Source organism: Lineus longissimus, chromosome 11 (genome assembly GCF_910592395.1).
Source record: "Lineus longissimus chromosome 11, tnLinLong1.2, whole genome shotgun sequence".
NCBI classification, from domain to species: Eukaryota; Metazoa; Nemertea; class Pilidiophora; order Heteronemertea; family Lineidae; genus Lineus; species Lineus longissimus.
This window is the reverse complement of record NC_088318.1, coordinates 5,525,279-5,551,740: the sequence shown is the minus strand read 5'-3', so window position 1 is coordinate 5,551,740 and position 26,462 is coordinate 5,525,279. Positions and strand designations below refer to the sequence as shown.

General features: G+C 41.1%; 2 protein-coding genes across 2 annotated transcripts; both read right to left on the bottom strand.

Moving 5' to 3' along the window:
• Positions 1-7,610: 7,610 nt before the first annotated feature.
• Positions 7,611-19,386, bottom strand: LOC135496315 (uncharacterized). The gene is made up of 6 exons (XM_064785572.1): positions 19,053-19,386; positions 18,429-18,541; positions 14,826-15,101; positions 13,545-13,679; positions 12,948-13,166; positions 7,611-10,218 (listed from the first exon to the last, which is right to left on the bottom strand). The coding sequence occupies exons 2-6, from the start codon at positions 18,429-18,431 to the stop codon at positions 10,195-10,197; spliced, it is 657 nt and encodes a 218-aa protein (XP_064641642.1). The 5' UTR covers positions 18,432-18,541; positions 19,053-19,386; the 3' UTR covers positions 7,611-10,194.
• A 5,357-nt stretch (positions 19,387-24,743) lies between these two features.
• LOC135496078 (uncharacterized) lies at positions 24,744-26,303 on the bottom strand. The gene has a single exon (XM_064785195.1). The coding sequence runs from the start codon at positions 26,301-26,303 to the stop codon at positions 24,744-24,746; it is 1,560 nt and encodes a 519-aa protein (XP_064641265.1).
• Positions 26,304-26,462: the final 159 nt, after the last annotated feature.

The window sequence follows — 26,462 nt, the reverse complement described above, 5'->3', positions numbered from 1 at the left end:
AGCTACAGCATCCAGTGAGCACTTGCAGAAATGTCTTTTTTATGGGCAAACTGCATGAAGTGAAGAGGTCACTCACGGTTTAATAGAATGTCCAGTCACTTTGACCGCTGCCACCATGTTGAGTGGAGTGTCCACTGTCAACTTCGTGTATCGTTCTCTCTTGTAGAGATTGACGATGAAGTTATATTTACTGGATAAATCAGCTTTTATTATGAGTGGTATAAAGAGTGATTGAGTCTTGAGGAAGCCATGATGTTACTGCCTTCAAGTAGCAAATCATGAAATGTACATAGCAAAGGTGTACTGCAATATACAAGTGAGACAAAGAACCAGTCTCTGTTTACATCAATATGCTTATGAGTGAATCAGCTGATAAGTACATTCTGTTACATCTCCCTCCTGAAATCAAAGTATCCGATTTGAATAAAAGTTTCATGGAATCCAAGTAAAAAGTTTTGCTTGCTGCTAATAGCTACGTATGTAGTATGTCATCACAATATTGAAAGCTTAGTTCAACAGTAACATGGATGATCAGTCCACGTCATGGAATAAGAGCTTTAAGTGATTTGACCTAGTTGACCATGTATGCAATGATATGCAAAGTACACCACATTAAATATTCTGGAACAACTTATATCTTTCCAAGATATCCCAGCACAATCATTTTGCCTGTTGGCATCATTTCCAACATACAATTTCGAGTATATGAGTTAGTCCTGTTAGTGTTTATAGTATAATATGAATATTGTTGAATACATGATAAATCAACACACACAAAATTGTCAATGCTGTCCTTTTCTCACTTCTTAGACATTTATAGGTCTAATTTATCTGGTGTTTTTACGGTTCTGCCAGATCTAGTTACATAAGCCCCAGATGGTTCGGACACAGGTGTTTTGTCTGTATCAGGCTCATGATCAGACTGAGTGTCATCAGCATCATTGTCATTATTTGTGGGTTGAACTTGTTCATTTGTTGGGCGAATATGCCTGCGGTTTCGGCGATATGTCCCTTTTGGTGTTTTCACACAATATGAACGCGGTTCATCTAGTTTTTTGGTCACCACAGCTGGTTCCCATTGTCCTGTTTTCGGATCAATTACACGGACAGGTTGCCCTGCCTCTAAGGGAGGTAAAGGCGTTGGCCTTGCCCATCTATCGAAATAGAATTTCTGAGAGATCTGCCGGTCTACAAATGTTTGTTTCGTTAGGTCATTGTCTATGTGTTGGCTCTTGTATGCAGATTGTTTCATAGGTAACAGTGTTCTGGTGTTCCTGCTCATCAGGAGCTGAGCTGGGCTAGGCAAATTGTGATCAATCTTCACCGGCATCTGATGCCTTTTTGATGAGCTTCTTTACGGTTTGAACGCATTTCTCGATCATTGTTTTTCACCGTCCCTACAAAAAGGTTGTCGTCCTGTTGTTCGACTTCATGCACTTTTCGTTGTTTTGACATACATGCCTTTGCAAAATATCCTATCTTAGAACACTTTCCACAAGTGGCATCACGCGCCGAACACTTGTCACGAGGATGTCGCGCTTGGCCCCCACAGAAAAAACACGTGTTTTTCACATGTTGAGTAGAGTGAGTTGGGGGTATGGCCCCACGACCATTGGCACTAGCAGGCGGTCGCCTGCTCTGCTGTTGTGATTGTCCCTGCGGTTTGTATTGTTTCTTATAGTGCGGTTTGTGCTTTTTCTGCATGGCATGAACATCCTTTGTGCCCGTGATTTCCTGAGCGTTTAAGTTAGAAGCTTCTGCGGTTCGAGCAAAGTCTATCGCAGTTTTCAATGTAAGGTCATTTCCTTTTGCCAAACATCTCTGGCGTACCTTATCATCTTTCATGCCAAAAACAATAGTGTCACGAGTTAATTGTCCATTCACAGTTGGAGGAGTCGTATCCAGATAACCACAGTCCTGAATTGTGAGTCTCACTTCCGTGAGGAACTCCTCGAATGTACGGTTGCCTTGTGACAATGATCTTAGTTTATGTCGGTGGATTAGAAAGTTCGCGTGTGGCTTAACGAATTCTTTGAATTTTTTTGAAATAGTTCTCGAGAACTTTGCATTTTGCTTCAGTCAAGATCCATGAGTTGTAAAGATCCAATCCACGGTCCCCTGCCCATATCAGGCGATATTTGCATTTCACTTCCTCGTCTTCCACCTTGAGCGGTCCATCAAAGATGGTTTGTACCTTTTGCTTCCATCTCTTATATCGTGTGAAAAGTTCCGGACCAGAGTTCCAGTCAAGGACTGGACCTTGGTTGATGGCAGCTGTTTAGATCTACAACAAATATCATGTTGGGTCTAGCATGAGTTTATTATATATAAAGTGATGATGTCTTACACATATTGGTATTACACAGGTAGCATGGATAGCAAGGCATGAAAACCAGGAAGTGACAATCAGCTGGTGCAATGTACACAATGGCATTATCATATCATCTCCCCTTTTTAGCTGAAAGAAAGATCTTTAGTTAGAGTGTCTAATATACCAGATACCGATCACTTGATATTATCGTCCATAAGCATTTTCAGCACTTAGTTTGACTACAAGCTAGATAGTCCAAATATAATTGTCCTAAACACTTTTCTAATAAGAACTTTAACTCGAACTAGTAATCTCAATTTTAATTCTAAAAGTTATTTTAAAATCACTTGATCAAAAAAACCAAACCAGTAGGCTATGGGGTGGACAACCCATAACCCATGAGTAGGAACATAGGCATTATTCTAGCCATTACACTGTTCCCCTCTTGTGATTAGCAGTAGATAGTAGAATTCAAATTTTTGCTAAAGTGAACTTTACAAATTGAGTTTTTCTACGGGTTTTATTGAGCGTCCTGAACGTCTAACAACAGGAGTTGTAGTCTGCGTAAGAGCGGTATTCGGCATAATTGTTGCTGGTTCCGGTGGAGTCTCGGCTGGGCTTGGATCTGATGTTGCGACTGGTGTCGGTAACTGCTGCAGGTGTCGTCGATTGCGTCTCAGTGTTGTTCCAGATTCTGTCTCTACAATGTATGATCTGGGCACGATCTCGCACTTCTTTCCGACAGTTGCTGACGTAGTCCAGCATTTTTCAGCATCTGTTTTGATCCTAACCGGTTCACCTGGGCTTAACTCCGGCAGTGGTTTGCAACCAAATCTAGTGTTATTATGACGTTCACTAGCGGACTTGGTCGCACGATCAGTTTCTCTCGCCTGTTTGTACGCTTGAAGTTCAGGGTTTGTCTGGTTGGGTAACATCGGCAGTGTTGTCCGCAATTTACGGCCAACCAAGAGTTCAGCTGGGCTATACCCGGTAGTGGCTATAGGAGTATTCCTATAGGCTAGGAGTCCTCTCGCAGGATCATTTTGCTCTAGAATCCTTTTGGCGGTTTAAACGGCGGACTCAGATTCGCCATTTGATTGTGCGTGTGTGGGACTTGACGTGATGTGGTCGAATCCATACTCTGTGGCGAATGCGGCAAATTCAGAAGAATCGAACTGCGGTCCATTGTCCGATACGAGTTGCAATGGGATGCCCCATCGTGCAAATATGGACTTCAGTTTTCCAATAACAAGTTGGCTTGTCATGGATTTTCCCAGATGCGCAATTTCGATGTAGCGTGAGAAATAGTCCGATACTACTAGGTATTCTCGGCCTTTCAGTGAACACAAATCTGCGGCTACACGTTCCCATGGCTGATCTGGCATTTCGGTACAGATTAGCGGTTCTTTAACCTGGGCAGGGCGGCGCTCCCGGGAAAAGGTACAATGTTCCATTCTAGTCTTTATATCTTGACAGATACCCGGCCACCAAATACATGATTTGGCACGTTCGCGACTCTTCGTTATCCCCATATGACCGTCATGGATACGGGTTAGCATTTCTGCACGTAAAGTCACAGGAATCGCGATACGGCTATCATAGATCAGCAACCCTTCTTTCACTGACAGGTGATTTCTAGCCTCTTGAAAGGCCTTCAGCTCGACTGGTACTGCTCTCCGGTCGGGCCATCCATTGAGTGTATAGCGCATAGCTCGGCTTAACACATCATCCTCGGCAGTGGCTTGCTCGATGGTCGCCAGCTTGTTCACGGATACATTCCAATTCATTACAACTGCGGCTACATGGGCACTAATGTCATTGGCTAACTCCTCTGCTGACTCATCTTGGCTCCTTTCTCGGACAGGGCTACGGGATAAGGCATCTGCGACTACCAAACTTTTCCCGGGCACATGTACGACATTGGCATTGAATCTCATCATTCTGATGAGTAACCGTTGGCAACAGAGTGGAGACTGGTCTAGATTTCGATCATTCATCAATGGTACGAGTGGCTTGTGATCAGTTAATGCAGTGAAACTTTCGAGTCCATACAAATATTGCGAAAACTTTTCACATGCCCATACTGTTGCCAGGGCCTCCTTTTCGATCTGAGCATAACGTTTTTCAGTGTCGTTAAGCGTTCTCGATGCAAATGCGATCGGTATGAGTCCATCCCCATGGTCTTGAAGGAGTACACCACCTAATCCGTAACTGCTTGCGTCTGCACTCATGGTCGTCGGCTTTGTAGGGTCATAGTAACCAAGAACTGGTGCATTACACACTTTTGCTTTTGCAGCATCGAACGACTTCTGCTGGTTCGGTCCCCAAATCCATTCGACATCTCCTTGAGAAGATCTGACATGGGTTTGGCGGTTGTAGACATGTGGGGTACAAATCTGCACAGGTAATTCATCATACCTAGGACCTGCTTCAATTCAGATACAGATGTAGGAGGTTTCAGGTCTTTGATCGCTTCTACCTTCGCGGCTGAAGGACTAACACCGGCGCCACTAAAGAAATGTCCTACAGAGTCAATATTGGTTTTCCCAATTTTGCACTTCGTTTTGTTCAATTTTAACCCAGATTTTTCAATTGGCGCCAGAACTTTTTTCAATCGCTCGTCATGCTCCTCTTGGGTTGCGCCACATACTAGAATATCATCCATCCAAATAATCACTCCATCGTGATCTTGGAGAAGTTCGGTCATTTTCTCCGCTGGAAAATTTCCGGCGCGCTAGTTATACCAAACGGTAAAAGGCGAAAGCAAAATCGGCCGAAGGGTGTGATGAACGTAGTCAGTTTGATGCTCTGTTCATCTAGCGGTATGGCCCAAAATCCACTACTCGCATCCAATGATGAAAACACTTTCGCACCTTTTAGCTTTGGAAGCAGTTCATCAATAGTCGGGAGTTGATACTTTTCCCCAACAACGGCTCGATTCTGTTTTTTCAGGTCGACGCAAATCCTGATGCCTCGGTTCCCCTTTTTGACAACAGGGACCATTGGTGCACACCATTCAGTAGGCTCAGTGATTTGCTCAATAACGCCAAGTTTTAGCATACGGTCAAGTTCTGTTTTCACTTTGGGTAGTAACGGAATTGGAATCCTCCTCGCTGTATTCACACTGTAGGGAGCGGCGTCATCGCGAACACGTATTTTTACGGGGTCACATTTCAGATGGCCTAAATCACCAAATACGTTATTAAAACATTTCACCTCACCAATGCGCGCTGTTAGCTTGACCAGGCCCATCGCGACAGCAGACTGGCAGCCCAGGAGATTACAACCTCCTGGTACCACGTACATCTTCACCTTGTGACGATCGTCTCCCAATTTAGTGTCTGCAGTGAATGTTCCTAAACAACCGAGATCTCCCCCCACGCTCCTGAGACGAGATGAGGCTGGACTCAATTTCGGTTTAGGTTCGATCGAGTTATATGCAGATTCAGAGATCACCGAAACGTCGGCTCCCGTGTCTATTTTGAATGAGATTGACTTTTTGGCGATTCGAAGACGAACATTCCAAGGATCGAAACTTCCATCCTTCGATACCGATCCGAGAAATACACTTTCTTCCTCGTAATCGTCCGCCTCGACCTCACGAATGTCCTTGCTGTGACAAAATTTGGAATAGTGTCCAATTTTATCGCACTTATGGCACCATGCCCCTTTGGCAGGATAACGGTCACCACCGCCATGGGTATTTCCACAACGCCCGCAACGTTCGTTGAATGACTGATGTTTCTCGCTTTTCCAGGGTTTCCCTTTGTCACCCTCTTTACGATCATTTCCCACTTGGGCCGGTCAGGATTCCTGCGTCGAGGTTTACGTTTAACTTCGGCAACAGTTGCATGGCTTTTCTGCTCAGAAATCTGGCTTTTCACCATCTCACATTGTTTTGACAAACGTAATGCTTCTGCAAGGGTTAAATCAGCTTTCAACTGCAGGTCCCGTGACAGTTCTTTGTCCCGCAGACCAACAACCAGTTTGTCCCGAATGTGTTCGTCACGTAGGGCTTCAAAGTTGCAATGTTCGGACAGTTCATACAAGCCACGGACAAATTCGTCAATTGTCTCTTGGGGTTTTTGTTCACGTTGGTAGAACATTGCCCTCTGATGAATCGTGTTCCTCTTGGGCACGAAATGTGCATCAAATTTGGCGATAACTGTGTCAAACACCAACTCAGGATGGTCTACCCCATCCACGGCATCAAACGTGAAGGATTTGTACACTGGCTCTGCTTCTGCTCCCATGGCATATAGCAATGTGTTAGTCTGTACTGCTGGGGTTTCTTGATCAAGACCTGTGGCCACCTTGTAGCGCAGAAACCTTTGTTTCCAGTCAAACCATGATGCTGGTTTTGAGAAATCTAATCCCTCTGGTGGGTTGAACTTAGGGGCCATTTTCTCTTCCTTTTGGGGATTATGGACACCTTACTACTTCAGCTCCACTCTGGACTTTTGGTTTATCTCTTAAATTTCGGTTTTATGGCGTTTTTAGCACATTTTTGCTGCCACCATGTTTAGATCTACAACAAATATCATGTTAGGTCTAGCATGAGTTTATTATATATAAAGTGATGATGTCTTACACAGATTGGTATTACACAGGTAGCATGGATAGCAAGGCATGAAAACCAGGAAGTGACAATCAGCTGGTGCAATGTACACAATGGCATTATCATAACAGCAGCGAAGGCAGCGGCCATGTTGGAATCAAGCCCCCCACAATGTACAGGGCTATGTACAGGGGCTGCACTGCTTGCAGACTTGACCAACTAGGTCAGTAAGCAAAGTTTTTAAAGTCTCTCTTCACAATGGCACGTGTGCTTGTTTGCAAGGTTCTTGAATTTTCTGACACCATGTCAACTTCGTGTATCGTTCTATCTTGTAGAGATTGAAGATGAGGTTATATTTACTGGATAAATCGGCTTTTATTATGAGTGGTATAAAGAGTGATGGAGTCTTGAGGAAGCCATGATGTTACTGCCTTCAAGTAGCAAATCATGAAATGTACATAGCGAAGGTGTACTGCAATATACAAGTGAGACAAAGAACCAGTCTCTGTTTACGTCAATATGCTAATGAGTGAATCAGCTGATAAGTACATTCTGTTACATCCACGTCCTTAGTGAGGCTTAGAATGATGAAATAGAACACAGAGGTATAGCACAGGTTTAATACACTGAAGAAGCCATCTTTTAAAACAAGAGCACATGCTCATACATGCATACTAATGATGCAGACAAGACGATGCTGCCATCTGTACTAATAGAAACTAACTAGCATTAACTAACAGAACTCAAGCGATTTAGGATCACGGAACAGCATATGCTTGAGCTTACTTTTCTTCTCATTCCTCTCTGGTGATGGTAGTGAAAACCTCTATCCTCATCTTCTGTTTTCTAATTTTGTAATGTTAGACTTTTCACGTTAGTCAGTTAAATCTTCAATATTATAATGCATTGTGTGTAGCACTGATACATTAATGTTGTATAATAGTAGCACCTGCTTGACCTTACTTTTCTTCTCATTCCTCTCTGGTGATGGTAGTGAAAACCTCTATCCTCATCTTCTCTTTTCTAATTTAGATAGCATGAGCACTTTCACATCACCATATAGCACTTCTTAATTTCTCAATGTAATGTGTCTCTTTTGTGTGTGTCTTTACTCTACATTGGGTGATTTTAAAGTTGGTGTTAACACCAGTGTTTACTGTAAAAAATGCACACTATTACCACCAGTGTGAACACCAGCTTCAAAATCACCCATTGTCTCACCGTCTCACACTCAAGTTTAATGTGGTGAAATTTAGTAGCTGGTCTCCACTTTTGCAATCCTTAGTTTGTTAATCTTACTCATGCTATCCTAATAGAAAGCATAAGTTGGTCCTCAATATTAGTTAGGTAAACAGGGGCAGCACTGAAAAGACCGTACCATCCGACAAGAGTTGTGAACATACATGTAGAACTAAAATACTACTGGAGGTACAACAACTGTTTAGCTGCAGTTCAATCATCCCTGGAGTAAGGGTTCCCATGGTATCCACACCCTTCCACCAAGTGTTCGGCAGCTTATCACATCGACACCAGTTCTAAAGTGTCAAACATTATTTTCACTTCACCACATGTGAAAAAAAGAATAGTCAAGTCAGCACCACATTCAAAGGATTTATAATGGAGGATGTTTGACCCCTCATCACCTAAATGGGTCGAAGCATTCAAAGCGACCCCACTGCATCATCTTGACTATCCAACAGGCAAAGTCTAGGAATGAAAGCTCCCACTGAGGAAGCTTTTCAGTACCTGTATCTTTAATGAACAACACTCAATAGCTTGCACTCCAGAACCTCTCCCACTTCTCCTTTTTTCTGTTCATGTAGTTGATGTAGTGCTTTATGCATAGCACGTGTCTTCAGTTGGGCAAAACAATTCACCTTTTAATTAAAAGTTATGACCCAGCACACGGGAACGAGTCACATGCCACAGTTACACCAAATCTGCACCACGGACACAGACACGGGGTAATTGGATAATTTCATCAATTTACATGTGTGGTGCCTTACAGCATGTTGTATGGTTTGCGACTTGCATTCTCTGGTATTGGGTCACAATTTCAGAGTCAGAACATCTTCTTAGTGTGCTGTCTCCTGTCATCATGATGAACATTCATAATGTACTCTACATGTACAATTTAGCACATCCAAGCAGCTGTGAAAAGGAGAGGGCACCACCAATTGTATATCATTTTTTGCAGTGCAAGTACCATCCGATTCTGCATTGGAGACTGGACAAGTGTGCAACAACAATGAGAAAGTTGCGTGGCAAGGCAGTTCCTTGAACTACAGGTCTACAGCCACATCCAGCACTCGTTTTGGTCATTGAAGCATTCTATCAGGCTGAACAACCACTTTGCAGTACTAGGCCTAGTACTTGCCAGGCACAGTTTCCAGATACTAGTAGGTGACAAGATCAAAATGAGACAGCATTGGTATTTAATGTTATTTCATTGCAAAGTAAATAAGCCAAACATGGCAACAGCAGTAACAAAATGGAATATTCTCGCTCCAAAGAACACATTGCAGTCTCACTCACATACTGCCATGGATTTAACAACCAATTCCTCATACAAGATTTGCCATTTGTGCACAAGTATGCCAGCCTGGGCAGAAGCTGCATCATTTGGGAGACCACATATACCATTGTAGAGATCTGTAACAACTTCTCCTCTGACCTCCAATACAACTCCTACCTTGAAACTGAATCTAACTACAGGCCACAATTAGTGGTCTAGTATGTTTGCATGAATAGTCATACTGACTACCACTTGGACCTTAATGCAGGTCTATGACGTTAATGCAGGTCTATACTGTAGCTCGCATGCAGGTGAATAGCTGTACATATGTACTGTACCATGCAAATGCAACTAGCCCACTTTTGGCCTGTAGTTAGGTTTCACTTCAAGGTAAAGATATTTTTTAAAAACAGCTGAACATTGGAAATCATTTTACCCAAACTGTCCGGTCTCAGCTCCTTGCATTGAGAATTTCCTTAAATCTCAGAAAGTACACTTCTTCCTTCTGGATAATATCAAGTTAAAAAATTATTCAGAATCGTCTGAGCTCTTTGCATTGACAATTTTCTACACGTCTTCCTTCTGGATAATACAAAATCAAAAATATCTATTCTGGTAGGTCTAAATATAAAATGCAATTGTCATGACAAAGCAATTAATAACAACAGTTATTAATTAACTACAGCTTTTGTGAGCACTTTGCTCTGCGCAAGCATTGTCAAAATAATACAATCTTACTTGCACAACCAACTATGAGCCAAACCTGACGACGGACATATACTTGGCAGCACACTTCTGACTTCACCATTTTCACCTAGGAACTCTTGAAAAGTCCTGATAAAAAAAAAGACTGTCGATCACAAAACTAGCGCAGAATTTCGACAATTTTTCGTCCTTCGAATTTGGCTGTGAAATCTGCAGACAAATCGACGTCTAGGTTCCATTTCAAGGTAAAGGGATTTTTTTAAAACACCAGGGGCCTGATTCACAAAGTTAGTTACGCAAGGTCTATTTACGCATTCGTTAGCCGTACTTGGGGTATTTTATGGAGGAGTTACAACAACCTTACACACAATTCACAAAGCATGCATAAGACATTCGTAATGTGTTCGAAGCGGGACAGATGCGTAACCCTTACCCGTTAATTTAAAATGATTAGATGGTTGTAAGTTATTGAATGCGGCCCGTTTTGGAGTAGCGATGTAATCCTTGTCTAGTGCATGGAACTAGTCGGCTGGTTTAGGTGAACGGTATCCGCATCAAGTAGCTGGAAGGAGCCTGTGGTATAATACCTAATGGCAGTGAGAACCTGCAGGGAGCATGGTACAGCATGTGAACGTCCTGTTGGGTTCGCAACATCATCTTCAACTAAATCAATTACCTCCAATAACACAGGCCTAGTCATTCGGTAGGGTCGGAGGAGATCAACATCGTCGTACGCATCCAATGGATTCAGACGGTCTCTAATAACTCATTCCCTTCTTAGGGCTCGCCGATTTTCACCCTCGAGAGCTTTAAAAGCCACAGCCATTCCTGCCGAAACACACAGAAGAACTGCGGAATCACTACGCAATCCTTACGTACATTACGCACTCCTTACGCAATGGTGTTAAGTTACGAAACTTTCATTAATAGCCCGCAATTTCTTAGGTGTGGGTTACGTGTCCCATACGCATGCGTAAGGCCTAAGTAGGCTTTGTGAATCAGGCCCGTGGACATTAGAAATCATTTTACCCAAACTGTCCAGTCCTGCTCCTTGCATTGAAAATTTCCCTAAGTCTCAGAAAGTACACTTCTTCCTTCTGGATAACACAAAATTTAAGAAATACTGTAAAACGGGGAATTTTTGCAGTTTTTGCGGATGTCTGTAATCCGCGAAAATAAAAACCGCAAACCAGGAAATTTAAATAGAGTTTATTGAAAGATGTTGTCTGATCCGCAAAACTAAGTAGCGTAAAATTAAATTATTTTAAGGAATTTTTGCAAATCCACGAAAATTTCCCGTCTTACAATATTGAGAGTCGTCTCGGCTCCTTGCATTGACAACAATTTTCTCAAATGAGAAATTACACTTTTTCCTTCTGAATAATACAAAATCAAAAACATCTATTCTGGTAGGCCTAAATATAAAATGCAATGAGGAACCGGCCTTAAGATAAATGCCAGTGGCGGCGCCACAATCGATTGTACCTTCTGATGTCATGACGTCATTTTCTGGTCTGTTGACGCCGCAGGAGGTCAATCGCGGGAAATCATTGCGTACATTTTTGCACAGGATTTCGACAGCAGAAAACGTGCCCAATAACTGGCATCACGCATATTTTCCGCAAAATTATCTTAAGAAACTGATAGCTCAATAGATTTAAAGCAGGAAGATGCAAACGTCACCGAAATCGGTCGAAAATAAACGATCGTTTTCGGGCTCAGAAATAACATAATAATGTATTGGAAATGGATAGTTTTGGTATGATTGATTGCAGCGCCACGCGGCGGATAAATCGCGCCGGTTCCTCATTGTCATGACAAGGCAATTAAGGGGGGGGGGGGTCCTCTGGTGTTGAAACATATGAAATTTGAATTTTTGGCAATTTTTCAAAACCATGCTTATATAATGGAATCTTTACAATAGAAAACATTGAATGAGGCGAGATTAAATTTGAACTACGAAAAAAGTCTGAAAATGGGTCTTTACTGTGTAATACGTTGATGCATTTGCATAACAATGCATTACTTGTAATGCAATTTTCTCAAAACTGCATTTTGAGCCAACTACGTGGCTTAGTGTCTAATTAGCTCAGAAACTACCCCATGGATTGGGCTGGCATTTGGAACATATCATCAGGAGATGAAGGGCACAAAGTAAGCTAGCTTGAAAAAAATTGATGCACGAGGGACTGAATGGCAGCGGTTATCTCAAAAAATTATATCGGTAATTTAGTATCCCCAGGTGTTCAACTTCCCACCAAATGTTTATTTTTCAATGAAATCAGGCCAAGAAGGCTTACTTTGTGGATTTGTATCTCAGGAATACATTTCGGAAGAAATTCCTCAAAATCAAGTATGGTTTGTGAGCTAATTAGACACTAGGGGCGAAGGGTCAAAAATCCAATATGGCCGCTGTCACCATGGCAACCAGGTCACTGAGCCCAAAAATTAAAACCTTTCATCAAGGGTCACCATACCCTATAGACTATATTATATGGCTTTCCTAAACCTATCAACAAAAAAAGTCGTTTCAACACCAAAGGACCCCCTTAACAACAATTAAATTAACTACAGCTTGTCAGCACTTTGCTCTGCGCAAGCATTGTCAAAAATTATTACAATCTTACTTGCACAACCAACTATGAGCCAAACCTGTCCACGGATCTGTCCACGGACATATATACACGGACATATATACACTATACACAGGAATTCCTCCCGAAAATGTATTTTCAAATGAGATGAATTGGCATGATAACTTTTTTTGTAAACGATATTCCAAATCAAGTGTATAGATCTATAATCAAATAATTCGTTAACAGGCTTAGTTTTTTCCACTCCCTGAGTCACATACTTACATTCACAGTCGTTTGGCACGTATCTCTTACTGCTATCGCACTACCCCAGCTATCTATCTCTACATTCTCAATACAAATTTTCTTGTCCACATGGCCATCATTTACCAATCCTGCGTTTTCATTCCATAACTTCACGGTTATTTTGGACGCATTGTCGTCATCATCTACCAGCTGCAACTCTTGGCGACGCCAGTTTGCTTTCGCAACCAATGGAGACACCTGCAATTTGTAATAAGTAAACTTTAACAATTTAACAACTATTGAAAGATATCAAGGTGGAATGAAGTTACTGATGTTTATGAATAGTGTACAACTCTTTAAAATCATACACCGTCTTTAGTCTGTAGGTTGTGTATTCGTCGACACTCAGCAACTTGTTCACTCAGTTTTGACTGGCTGTGTCCACAATATATGTACATATACTGGCAGATTTGGAAAAACATAGTCAAAATTTCTTCACAAAATGGGCTCTTCCAGAATTTCGGCCACTGCCTCTAAGAGCATGAGAGTGTAACACCTGCTATATTTTCCACACAGCTATTAATACACAAACTTGATAGTTCCAAAATATTTCATTAACAGGCAGCTATTTCTTACATTTGCAACACGTCCAGTTACAGACACACGCTTCTTGTCTGGACTCCGCATGACTTCTTGTAGAGGCACGACTGGTGCGTGGAAAAAACCCTCATAGGCAGGTTTATTGTAGGTGAATAGTGGGATACTGTAAACCTGAAAGGTACATACAATGTAATTACAGAAAGTTTCAAAGTTAACGAATCTCTCTGTAACATATTTACTAAAGTCACATGCACCACAAAATAAATCAACACTAGTTATGTAACGGAAATTGGCCAACAGGCAACACTCGTCATATGATCTGTGGGAGGCGCTCCGTTAGCAGCTGGGTTCAAGGGGAGAGCTGGTGTTTCAGTAAGGACTATGATAACTGTCTCATCCTCTATGTGATGTGGCATCTCCGGTGGTACATGTAGCGTGGTGTCACAATAACTTATTCACAATTCACTGGGGTTCATAAACAACAAATTATGGATGTCAACACAAGAATTATATAAGCCTAATGAAATCCCGAAACAGAATAGCCATGAACACTTGGCTGTATATTTACACTAGGCCTATAGTCCATTCGTTTATTATATGTCCGCATTGTTTGGGCTGCTGGAGCGCTAACTCACTAACTGCTGGTCCGATTTCTTTGAAGTTTGGTTTTTACTGACTTGGACCCAAAAACCAAGCAGGATTTGTCCACTTCAGCCCCTCAAATTGAACATTCAGACTTGGAAAAATGCAGGAAATTTTAATTCGTATGACCGCGGCCATATCCGCAGTTGGGAGTGAGAGGGTTAACTGAGAGTTTCCGGGGCCCCAAGGCCACAAACAGAAGCAAAATCCGTTACAGTTGTCTGTCACTTTCAAGCGATCGCATACCCAGTCGCCAAATTGCCAATGCCAAACATCACCGAGATCTGACTAATACATTTGGCATTTGGCTAAAATTTGACAAACTGCACTTTGCAGTTTAAAAATTACTATCCCCTTATATTTTGTGGAACATATTCCCCTCAAATGTCCACATCAGAACCTGCAACAGCAGTCATGGCTTCAAGTTCAGGACACATTATTTTTCAATTGACACAATGGCATGCTGTCAGATTACCTTGGCTACCAATGTTAGAATTTCGCTAGTAATGCATTGTAAATCCAACTTGAGTATTGACTAATGTTCTCCCTAAAGCTTTTGTTCAGCTAGCTGCATCTCCGAATTTCATAATGAACAAGATTTAAATTGGTCAACAGTTAGTCCATTTCACAACTACATTCTACTTACTTGACATATAGCACAGATAATAAACTCACCTTAGTTACATCAGTTGTAACGGTATCGCCTTTCCTGCCTGACACTTCCTTCAATTTCACGTAACAACCCTTGTCCACATTCACTTTGACAGCATTTAGCAGCATGTAACACTTCCCACTCTGCAGCTTCTCAAAGATTGCCCCCTTTTGGTCCTTCACATAAATGTCGTACACTTGTGCCTCTTCGTTAACCGGGACGTGGAAAAGATAGCTCACATTACCATGGTAGCTTCGTGTGATTGGCCCATCCAAAATATACACATTCAATGTATTCATCTGCAAATAAACAAACACATAACAAATACTGACAATATTATTTACCGTCAAACCGTCCTCCGTTCCATTATTTTGCGAGGTTGTTTCCCCCCCCCCCCCTTAGTCCGCAAATTTAAGGGGGGCTAGTGCTTGTAGCCATATTCTAAAATGATCGCCCTTTCTAGGGAATTGCCATCTGAATTTTGACCCCCATTCTCAGGGACTTTGGGATGAAATAAATGGGTTAAAAAAGTGATTTCTTATGAAATTCTTATTTTTATGAGTTTTTATAGGGAGCTCTCTTTGGAGTGAGCTTAATGGTCAGAGACTAACTGTGTATACCATCAAAGAACAAAAGTTGCGCAGAACCAGGAAACCTCCACGCCCAGGTCAACTTTTTACACGCGAATCGTATCCACTAATTCAATTCAATTTATTTATTACTCAAATACGCCCTCTAGGGGCCAAAGGTAATACAAATAATACAGTTGACTGACATAATAATAATGTAAGCTGGCAGGGATAATTATGATGTATGATGATATGTATATAGTACAAAATAAAACAACAATAAAACATGCAATAGATCGAGGAGATACTATGAATGATTTAAGACAGAAATAGTGAAATCAGCTCTAAGTTGGAAAAAAACAAAGACGAATCTTGCAGATGATGTTGTTGGCTGATCAAGGATTTTCCTGATTTTCACTATGTCAGAATGGTAATCTTTCAATTCCAAACTATTATATAATTGTTCCCTTATAGGTTTGTATTGTGGACAATAGAGGAGAAAGTGAATAACATCCTCTACATTATTACTATTACAAACTTGGCAAGTCCTGTCAATATGATCCAAGCCAATGTGACGACCAGTTTCAACCCTCAAATTGTGAGCTGCCATCCTCAGTTTAGTTATACAGGTTCTATGTTTTATACAAGTAATATTAGTCAGATAAGCCTTTCTAGAACTGTCAGAAATCAACTCGCCATAAAGGACTAATTTCTTGTTGTCCGACACATTTCTTAGCATATCCTGGGAGGAGATGTCTTCCAATCTCACTTTGAATAAAGTGGAATAGGACTTGAAAGTAGATTTATCAATAAGATGTTGAGCCTCCCACACATTACCCAGACCAATTGAGTATAACATGCTTTTTATATTTGAAGCCCAACAATTCTTATGAATGTTCTGTTTCTGAGTAACATTGGAAAGATCTAGAAGATAAGCCTTCTTAACAAGTAAAGAGTCGGGAAGTAGTAACATACGAAGCCAATAATTATACATTCGAAGAGATATTACATACTTCATCGGGAATTTACCAAGTTCACATCGAACTGAAGCAACTGAAACTCTCTTATGAACACCAAGGATTTCTTTGAAGAATTTAGATTGAAACCTTTCTATAAGACTGCTATCATTGATATCCCGCATCCCCCAGATTTCACAACCATAGGTTAGAATTGGATCGATCATGGAAGAAAATAGTTTGAGACTCAGAAAAGGGTCTTTTTTCAGAGAGAAGGGCAACTTCTCTCTAAGCTTGAATAATGCTCTCGCAGCTCTATTGGATAAATCCTTGATAACAGAGCTAAATTTAAATGATGGGATTAGTTCATACATTTAGATTTATCCAAGTTAATTGTAAGTCCCCAAGATTTACAGTATTTGGCAAGACTATCAAGCAGTCTTTGCAAACCTTGTTCTGTAGATGACATCAAAACTGGGTCATCGGCATATAAGAGACAACTAATAATTTGGTTAACAATAGAGACAGGAGCAATATTGTGGTCATTCAGAAATTCAGGGAGGTCTGCCAGGAATAGATTAAAAAGCAGAGGACTTAATACACAACCCTGTTTCACCCCAATGTTGGATGTGAACCATTCAGAAAATCCCATCATTTGACCGAACACATGTGACCAAGTGAGAATAGAGTTGTTCAATGACTTTGAACATTTTACCATGGACACCACAATGAAAGATTGTATACAACAAGCCCTTCCTCCAGACAGAATCAAATGCCTTCCGGAAGTCAATGAAGGCTGTAAAGAGCTTTTTGTTCTTTACATGAAGTTGATCATTGATGAGATATTTCATGATATAAATATTGTCAGAAGTTCTACTCCCTTTGATAAACCCCAATTGCTCACGTGGTATCAAGTTGTGTTCAGACACAAAGGCATTTAGCCTCTTTAACATAATTTAAAGAAACACTTTACTGGTTGCATTAAAAATACTAATACCCCTGTAATGATTAGGATCAGAGGATGAGCCCTTTTTATGAAGAGGCAGAATGAAAGACTGATGCCAGTTCGTAGGAATGTATTCTGAATCAAAAATAGCATTAAATAAGGAGGCCAGTGGCTCAGCGAGATACATCCTACCATATTTAAGAACTTCACTGCAAATACCATCAGGTCCAGAGGCTTTATTGTTTTTAAGCGTCTGAAGTGCACAGCTGACTTCGCCCAAAGTTATTTCATTATTCATTTCCGTTTGTGGACCAGATGGATTGGTGATCATAGATTCCAGAGAACTTAACACTGCAAGTTGATCAGGTTGTGAGAATTGTCTGGATTCTGAGTGAAGGGATTTAAAATAGCCTTGCCATTCATGTGGACTGATAGGATTTCCTGCAGTGACATCCTGATGTGTAGATTTATTTAACAGTTTCCAGAATTCCTTAGGATTTTTATCCAAATCGTTTAACTGAGCAGTTAACCTATTCTGAAAAATACTCTTTTTCACCCGAATAAGCTTCCTCATTCTCTTTTTGTGTACAAAATACATTCCTCTGATAAATGGATCATTAGGAAACCTTTTCAGTTTGTTACCCCAGTCATTACATTTGTTCCTGAGTGTTCTACAGTCAAGGTCAAACCACTTTTTATGGTCGCGACGTTTCTTTGACTTGACCATCACTGGTTTTAGGCAAGCCATAGCAGTATCTATTAGAAATTCATCAAAGGCTAAGACTTTGGATTGACAATCGGCAGCGAGTGAAATCTGTCTGCACCTGTACCTATGAACAGGGTCGCTGAGGAAATTACTGAGCTTAGCATTAGATTCATCAATCCATATAAACGTTTTCACTGTTTTAGACCTGCCCGATCTAGTATTAGACCTTGCTGGGAAAGATTTTGAATGATTACTAGCAGTAGGACCCTTAGGAGAAAAAGAAAAGGTTGCAGAAATTCCACAGTGATCTGAAAAAGTTGTGAAGTCATTAACACTAAACCTTAGTACCTTATCAAAAATATCAGAATCACATAAAATATAGTCAACACAGCTTGAACCATTGTACTTGTGACAGGTGTATCCACCAAGGGCATCACCGAAAGCCCTACCATTAACAATAGTTAAACCGCTTGTGGCAGCAATAGCGGACAAACGAAATAATTCTCTTTCTTGGTCTTTATTATTCTGATCTTTCATGTAACATCTCACAGAACATGTAAAACTGCAAAATACAAAAGTGTGCATCATAAACAAACAGCTTATAATGAGTCAAAGAAGGGGGGCGTGTCTCATACATCACATTAACCAAGCTATCCTGAAAGAAGAAAACAGTAGAAAATTGGACATGACTGCTAGCCTATTTTGAATGTGCATCAACCCTTATAAAAGGTCAAAAGGACCCTAAACCTGGCTCACAACGAGCTCTAAAAGTATCAGATGATATGGGGCATCTCTAACATTGGTAATCTTTACCTTGACAGCCAAACTACAGCAGGGAAAGTGAACAAATCTTCGAAATACATAGTTTCTGTGTACATTTTGGAACACTTCCGGGTTTGGACAGCCATCTTGTATGCACTGGCGGCACCTAGAGGTTCACTTCGAAATCATTGCGTTGCATCCTCGTGCATCAATAAAACTTTCATAAATGATCAATTTCTATGGATCTACGGATCCCCATTTTCGAGGCGAGACCACCAATACATTCGTTATACATCAATAAACATATTTACCATCGTTGCCACCACAATCTTCCCATGGATGGTCAGAAATTTTAACTTAAAGAGCAAAGCCCCAAAGGCTTTCTACTCTAAAATGGCTGTTGGCACAGGCCGCGAAGGATGGCGTCACCTCGTGACCACCAAATCAATGACGTCATTACAAGTGGGCTCTAAAACAAAAGTTTCTGTGGCGCCAAATTCAAATCTTAAAACTTTGAGACACAACCGTTACACCGCTGTTTATGCACAAGTTATTCAACATCCTGCCATTTGTATTGACCTTCTCATATCGATTCGCCCTAGCTGGTAAATTGGGGATGGCTACACTGTCGGACCAATCTTTGCCATACCCTTCATTTGAATCATTGTCCTTTACTTTAGAGTCGTCAATTAGACCTGTACGAGCATTGAGATCCCCTCCAACGATAACATGGTGGGATCGCTTCAGTTCACAAGAGAAAGCCTCCAGCTGATCGAATGAATTCTCATTCTTGTCAAAGGTGACCGAGTTGGAGGGAGGAATGTAGGAAGTGACAATACAAAGGTCCTTGTCTAAGCCAAAGCATGACTTAGAGATACTGACAGCCAGAATGTCAGGACATGGCGACTTCAACTTTTTTTATGTGTTTTCTGAATTTATTTCTGAATAAAAACAGAACACCATGACCGTTTTTTCCCCTCTTTTTCCTACCAATTACAGCATTGTGAAAGAATAACAGTTTTAGTTTCTGTTAACCCAATGAAATCTTTCTTGAGATCAAGCACCTCAAGGAAGGCAGGGTCAGATAATTTGCTACCAAGATGTTGGACATTCCAAAAACCCAACTTATTCCATTCATTGAAATTTATGATCCTTTTTACAGTTACTAAAACAGATGAGGCAAATAAATAAATATAGTATACTAGTACACAAATCCCAATAGTAGTTATAATACAATACAACAGATCAGCAAGATACAGAGTCGTGAGCAAAACACCACTATAAAATGTGTAGGTGACTTAGCAGTCTAATAAACAGGTTATTGCAACCCTTACACACAACAAGGGCCAATAACAGTCGGACTGACCAGATGGATTAAAAGAAGCGATTAAAATCATTAAAATGATCACATTCCATGATCAGAGTTGATGGTTGATCATAACAGTCCCAATGAATGTTCCAAGTTGACAAATATGCCATAACCACTCAGTTTAAGGATAGAAATTCAGAGTCATAGATGTCGCGAATGTACATAATATTGTATGCACTCTGATAGTTGTCATAGTCATTGTTATCACCGTAGTTGTCATAATCATGTTCATTATTCTGATAGTGAGACACATTGTCCTTCACAGAGTACTTTCCATTGAAATCACATGAGTGATGATATTGATCACCATGATAGGATACATTAACTCTCTCCTCATAGTCCTTATCACCGTAATCGGTGCGGAAGGACTCGATTTCCATTGTTTCATTTCTGAATCTGTAATCACTATCACACGCAAAGTTTGTTGTGGCCTTGTTATCATTCGACTGATGGGGGAGTTTTATTTTGTAGTGATTGTCCTGAGAGTAATTTTGGCCAACAGCGAATCTCGGAGTCTGAGCAACTGAATGTTTAACGTTGGTTGATGAAGACCCCAATCTTGGATAGTACGTTGGACCCGACTGCCGGAAATCCTGTTCATATGGCTTAGCCAGCTGTGGGGATGTTTTAGGCAAATTCCTAGGAGCAAATGAAGGACGACGGCTTGAATTGGCGTATGTAGCACCTACTATCTTGACGACGACTCCAGTCTCGACCTGAGCGGTTATGGTGAGACCATGGCTGACGTTGAGGATAACGGTCACGAGAGTGGTACTGACTGCGCACATTCTGATGACGAAAGTCTCGATTAGAATTATCATTCTGCTTGTCCATAACTTTCTGACGAGAAGGATGGTTATTGGTAGTTTTGGAGGTAAACCAAATGAATCAAAATATGTAGCTCGTTATTTGGCATCAAAGTAAACAGCCAGCCAGTGTTCCCCACTTTTTGAACTAGAGTGAGTGTTGATAATATATGCTGCTGGATATGACTCTACATATCTCGGAACATGATTATTAGAATAGACACCATGAAAATATCTTCTCAACTTTGAGTGAGAGTTAGCTATTGACTCTAACTCATGTGTAGTGAGTTCATTCATTTGAAATCTTTAATGATATTCCTGGAACGGTCAATTTCAATGACATTGTAAAACTCAGCATAGATAAAAACAGTTGTTGTCGCTGTCAATGCATCAGCGAATTTCATATCAAGTCTCAAATTCCCTTCTTTTATGAGATGTACATGATCACCCTCCTCTTTATCAGGGGTCAAGTCAAATGCCCATAAAGAGAACCGTTTCCTGAAAGATTCTCTTGTTATATCATTACAATAATTTAATAATAATAATTTATTTATTTATATAGCGCCACTTTAAAATTAATTGTTAGTGGCGCTGTACAGTGAAGTTCATTTACACAATAAAACATACTTATTAAAATATATTTGCATACAGGAAATTAAGTTAAAACATACGCCTCACTAAAAGGTGGGTCTTGAGGGCAGATTTAAAAGATTTAAAACATTGAATGTTACGGATAAAAGTTGGAAGGGCATTCCAGAGACGTGGGGCACAATTATGCGCAACGGATCAGGACAATTTGACAACCACTGCCCCAGATTGAAACCGCCAGCTCGCATAATTGCTCTTGCAGTGTAGTAATAGTTCACCACTTGATTGTCGAAGTCCACGCCGGTTAGTAGATTGTCCATGTACAATTTCTTTGCCAAATCAATCGAAACATCACACTGGTAATTCTGCAGGTGTTTGTCTAGGACAGCAGCAAGCGAAAAGGGCGATAAAGTATTGCCGAACACGACAGTAGTGTATCTATACACAACAACGTCCTGACTTAGATCGTTATCATGAAACCACAGAAACTTCACGAAATTTCGATCACTCTCCTTTAATCCAATAGAGAGGAAGGCGCGCGCAATGTCCGCCAACTATAGCAATTTTGTGAACACGAAACATCAACAGCATTTCGTGTAGGCTATTCATTAGACATGGTCCTGTTACTAAACAGTCATTCAGACTGACGTTGTAGCGGCAATGATATCTTTAGTCGTTAATAATCATGCCGCGGCTTGTTTCATCCACCCTTAAATTACTGGAAGACAACACCAACAAGCTTGATTTCTTTTCCCATCTATTCACCACGTAATAAACTGAAAGATACAATAATTGAACAACAACTAAGTACATATTCGTAACAACAAAGAGACAATCATGGAAGACAATAGTACATCCACCAGGAGGACAGGAAAACCTGTCACAACACTGTCCTCAAGGAAGTGGAGACACCTGACGATTGAATATTGAACTAAAATATTCATAAAATAGACTGAGATCATGCTACTAAAGTCCACATTGCTGCCCCAAAACTTGATGTTAACTACAAACAAAATTATTAAGATGAAGAGCTCCAATACCGAGCTACCTCACAGAGACGATAGATTGAACACATCACGATATAATCAAGTACTAGCCAGGTTGAGATGTCCGAAGTGGTGTAACGAAAGAAATGTCACCGAGAATATTAAATCTATACTTGATCCAAAAAACAAGCCACTAAGTTCTCCTAAGTTCTTGTCATCACAATAAAGACAATTATTTCTATTCTAGACATATTAGTTACTGTGGCGGCTTTGATCGAATCTTAATAATATGTCAAGGACGAAGTGAAGTTCTGTTTTCCATGACTTCTTTTATTTCCATAGATCCCACAGATCACGTAAATCTACAAAGACAAAACGAATGAACATACATAAAGACTTGCTCACATAATAAACAGGGGACAAGAAAGGAAGAACCAGTGACTGTAAGAAGAAAGGATGAGTAGAGGAGGAACAACCATAAAAATTTGTCACATCCAGGAGGACAGACAAGACATACACATTCATGACATTTCTTGCACAACCATACAGTATCAACATTGCAGATTTACTCCAGCATTCTATCTGAACATTACACCGAATCTTTAACATAGAATCATGTATTAAATGGCATTTACCTGCCTAGATCCTTACTAAAAATATGCATCTCAGCATTCTATAAACATTTTAGTGCATTCTAAGGACATGCACCAGGGCGTCACCTGGTGTTAAACTATGGAACTATAGCGGGAGCAAACAAGCGTGGGTTTCTACGAATTAAACACATCAAAAACTGGCCTTTACCGGCTCTGTCATGAACTGGGCTTGTACTGTAGGGTTTCTATACATGTTATTTTAGTTAATTACCTTTGTTCCGGCATCGGGTCTAACTAGGGTTCCCGAAAAAGTACCCTTTACTGGCACAAATTCTAAACAGGTCGTAACGACCGAAATGTTTGGGTTCAAAGCGAGGCTGGGCGGAACCGGAGTGACGCACTAGCCAAAAAGGAGCACGAAAATGGAGGCGCCAAATTCGAATTACCCGCCAAACACCAAAAGACACAAAATAGAGCGCAAACTGCAAAAACGCACTAAAACATGCATTACTGACTAAATTCTAACCGACGGCAGTCACAGTTACCTTTGTAAGGCCCTTAAATTCTCTATAAAACTTTCGGGGATGAGGCAAATTCACTCATTTGATGGACCAAAAATATGGAAGATTCTGGATCTTAGCAATGGCGGCAAAAGCGATAACACGAGGAGAAAACGGGTGGAGCCATATACAAAGCTTAAAGGCTGGCTACAACCATTAAAAACAAGATTCACCCAGAAACAGACTGGCCACAGTCACATGGCTCTCCTAAATTGTTGGACAATTTACCTAAGACCCCTCTAAAAAACTCAGACTAATAGAAAATCTCCCTAACTGACAGTCACCAATTTGGTGTGCACCCCAAAGAAGTCCCTGTCAAATAAGTACAATTCTAAAAAAATTTCAAATACTGAATCCTGCAATTGTTCTTATAGCAGAAAGTCAATAATGTCCTGAAGCACTCTTCAAATTCAAGAATGCATGAAAGGAATTGTCTCACAAATGAGTCTTACAAAAAACACAATCTTAGAAGACATATATCTAGTACACTGATTAGGATTCCTTGAAGTGAATTGAACAATCTCACTTGTGAATAATCTCCTTAGAGTATTCAAAAATGGGCATCAACAGAAGGAAAATCTGAGAAGTCATGTAAATTGGCTCTGGTAAATTTTAGAGTAAAAACTACCATTTTAAACTGAAGAAAGGCTGCACCTATGTTACAGCAGAATAGAGGGGGAAAAACATACCATGCAATGTGATGACTTATTCAGATTAACCAATGGAGACACTCATAATTGAAGTCACATCCCGAATTCTACGCCAGAATCTCCAAGTCACCGTTTGTGACTATTTCACATCCTGAATTATGTATATCAAAATCTTCACTAATAATAAGAACCCCACACTACACTAGGGTTTGTGTTATTTTCGAGTCCAATGCCAGGGTAAAACTGATATAGTTGTATCAATGTTCCAAATTTTAAAAATAAGAAATTAGTGCACGCAAAAACATGGTACACTGAAAATGGTGTGGGAAAAACAACGCATTGAAATACAACTCTAATCAGATTTACTGGAAAAGGCTTGAAATTTAATTTACTTAGAAATGGTCTTTTCGATAGCATCTCTCGTAATCACGAGCGTCAAAACTAACGTTCCTAGTTCTCTGGTTCATCTGGCTTGAAAAGTAGTACCAGCTTTTGAATCGGTCTCTCGTAGACTGTGCCTTGGCCTGTGCGGATCTTCACCTTCCGGACTAGTCCATCTTCTCCAGGAAACATCTCGACAATCCTCGCTAGAGGCCAGTCACATCTAGGGGCCGTCTCGTCGATCATCATGACCACGTCGCCCTTGGTCACATTCACTTGTTGTCGATTCCACTTCTTACGCTCCTGCAAGGTTGGCAAAAACTCTCGCCTCCAACGGACCCAAAACTCGTTTGCCAATGCTTGTACCCGTCTCCAGCGGCGTCGGCAATACAGGTCTGTTTTTTCAAACACACCGGGTGGTGGCAAAACCACCTTTGCTTTCAACGTCAATAACTGGCTTGGACTTAAAGGCTCTGGTGAATCTGGAGACTCAGCTTCTACGTAGGTTAAAGGGCGACTATTGACTATCGCCTCAGCTTCGACTAACAGCGTCCTCAGTAGTTCATCATTCAGCTTGGTGCCATGACTCAGGAGTAGGCCAGACAAAGCATTTCTGGCAGCTCCAATCATCCTCTCCCACACACCTCCCATGTGGCTTGAGTGTGGGAAATTCATTTCGAAGGTGACAAAATCACGGCCATCTTTAAGCAGCTCCTGCTTCAGCTTGTCTTTATCCATTTCAGCCAGGGCTGCATCCAGGTCATTCCGTCCTCCTATGAAGTTGCTTCCACGGTCGCATCTCAGCAATCTTATTGGTCCTCGTCGACACACAAAACGTCTATAAGCGTTAAGGAAAGAGTCTGTGTCCATACTGATGGCAGTTTCAATGTGAATACTGCGGCTGGCTAAACACGTGAACAACACGCCCCATCTCTTGATCTCACAGCGACCCTCTTTGATAAGGAACGGTCCGAAGTAATCGACCCCACTGTAGGTAAATGGTGCAATAGAATCCAAGCGATCAGTAGGAAGATCTGCCATTTTCTGTCCACAGCTATTGCCCCTCAACTTGCGGCATAAGATGCAATCTTTGATCAGCAGCGTTACTGCAGTCCGAGCTTTGAGGATCCAAAACCCTGCTTGTTGTATTCGATTCAATGTTATTCCTCTTCCTGCGTGACCAGTATCTCTGTGGTAGTGTTCGATGATTAATATGCTGACGTGACATCTCTGAGGTAAGAGAATTGGGAATTTCAGTTCCATCGACAGGGTGCACCTTTTGGCCCGGCCACCCACTCGAAGCAAACACTTGTCGTCAAGGAATGGATCCAACTGGAAAATGGGACTTTTGCTGCTGATGACTTGTGTGGTGTGCGCCACTCGTAAGACCCGAATCTCATTGGGGAATGTTACACCCTGAGCAGTCCTGATAATGAGTAGCTTGGCTCTATCCATGTCTGTTACATACACTGGAGAGTAGTGGGCTGCATCACAGGTTTTGAGCTTCTCCACATACTTCTGACAGATTGCTATGGCTCTTTGCAGTCGAAACCAACTTGAGAATTTTTGGAATCTCTCCATCATGTCACAAGGGATGACATGGCTCTCCATGCAGACGTGGCTCTCCATGCAGCGAGCCGACTTTCGTACCTCTGGATCGTCGTTCGGCACTGTTAATTTCTCTGTCTCTAGGAGGACTCCATCTGGTGTGGCAAGAAATTTTGGCCCTTTCCACCACAATTCACTATTGATCAGCTCCTTCGCTGTAACACTGCGGGATGCTATATC

What these genes read in the sequence shown, in the direction of transcription:
- LOC135496315 (XM_064785572.1), bottom strand. An exon ending in TAACTGGACGTGTTGCAAAT is followed by an intron (nt 13,167 to 13,544) that starts GTAAGAAATAGC and finishes TACAAATTGCAG; the next exon opens with GTGTCTCCATTGGTTGCGAA. An exon ending in CGTGCCAAACGACTGTGAAT is followed by an intron (nt 10,219 to 12,947) that starts GTAAGTATGTGA and finishes TTTTTTTATCAG; the next exon opens with GACTTTTCAAGAGTTCCTAG.
- LOC135496078 (XM_064785195.1), bottom strand. Translation starts at nt 26,303, where the DNA reads ATGGAGAGCCACGTCTGCATGGAGAGCCATGTCATCCCTTGTGACATG.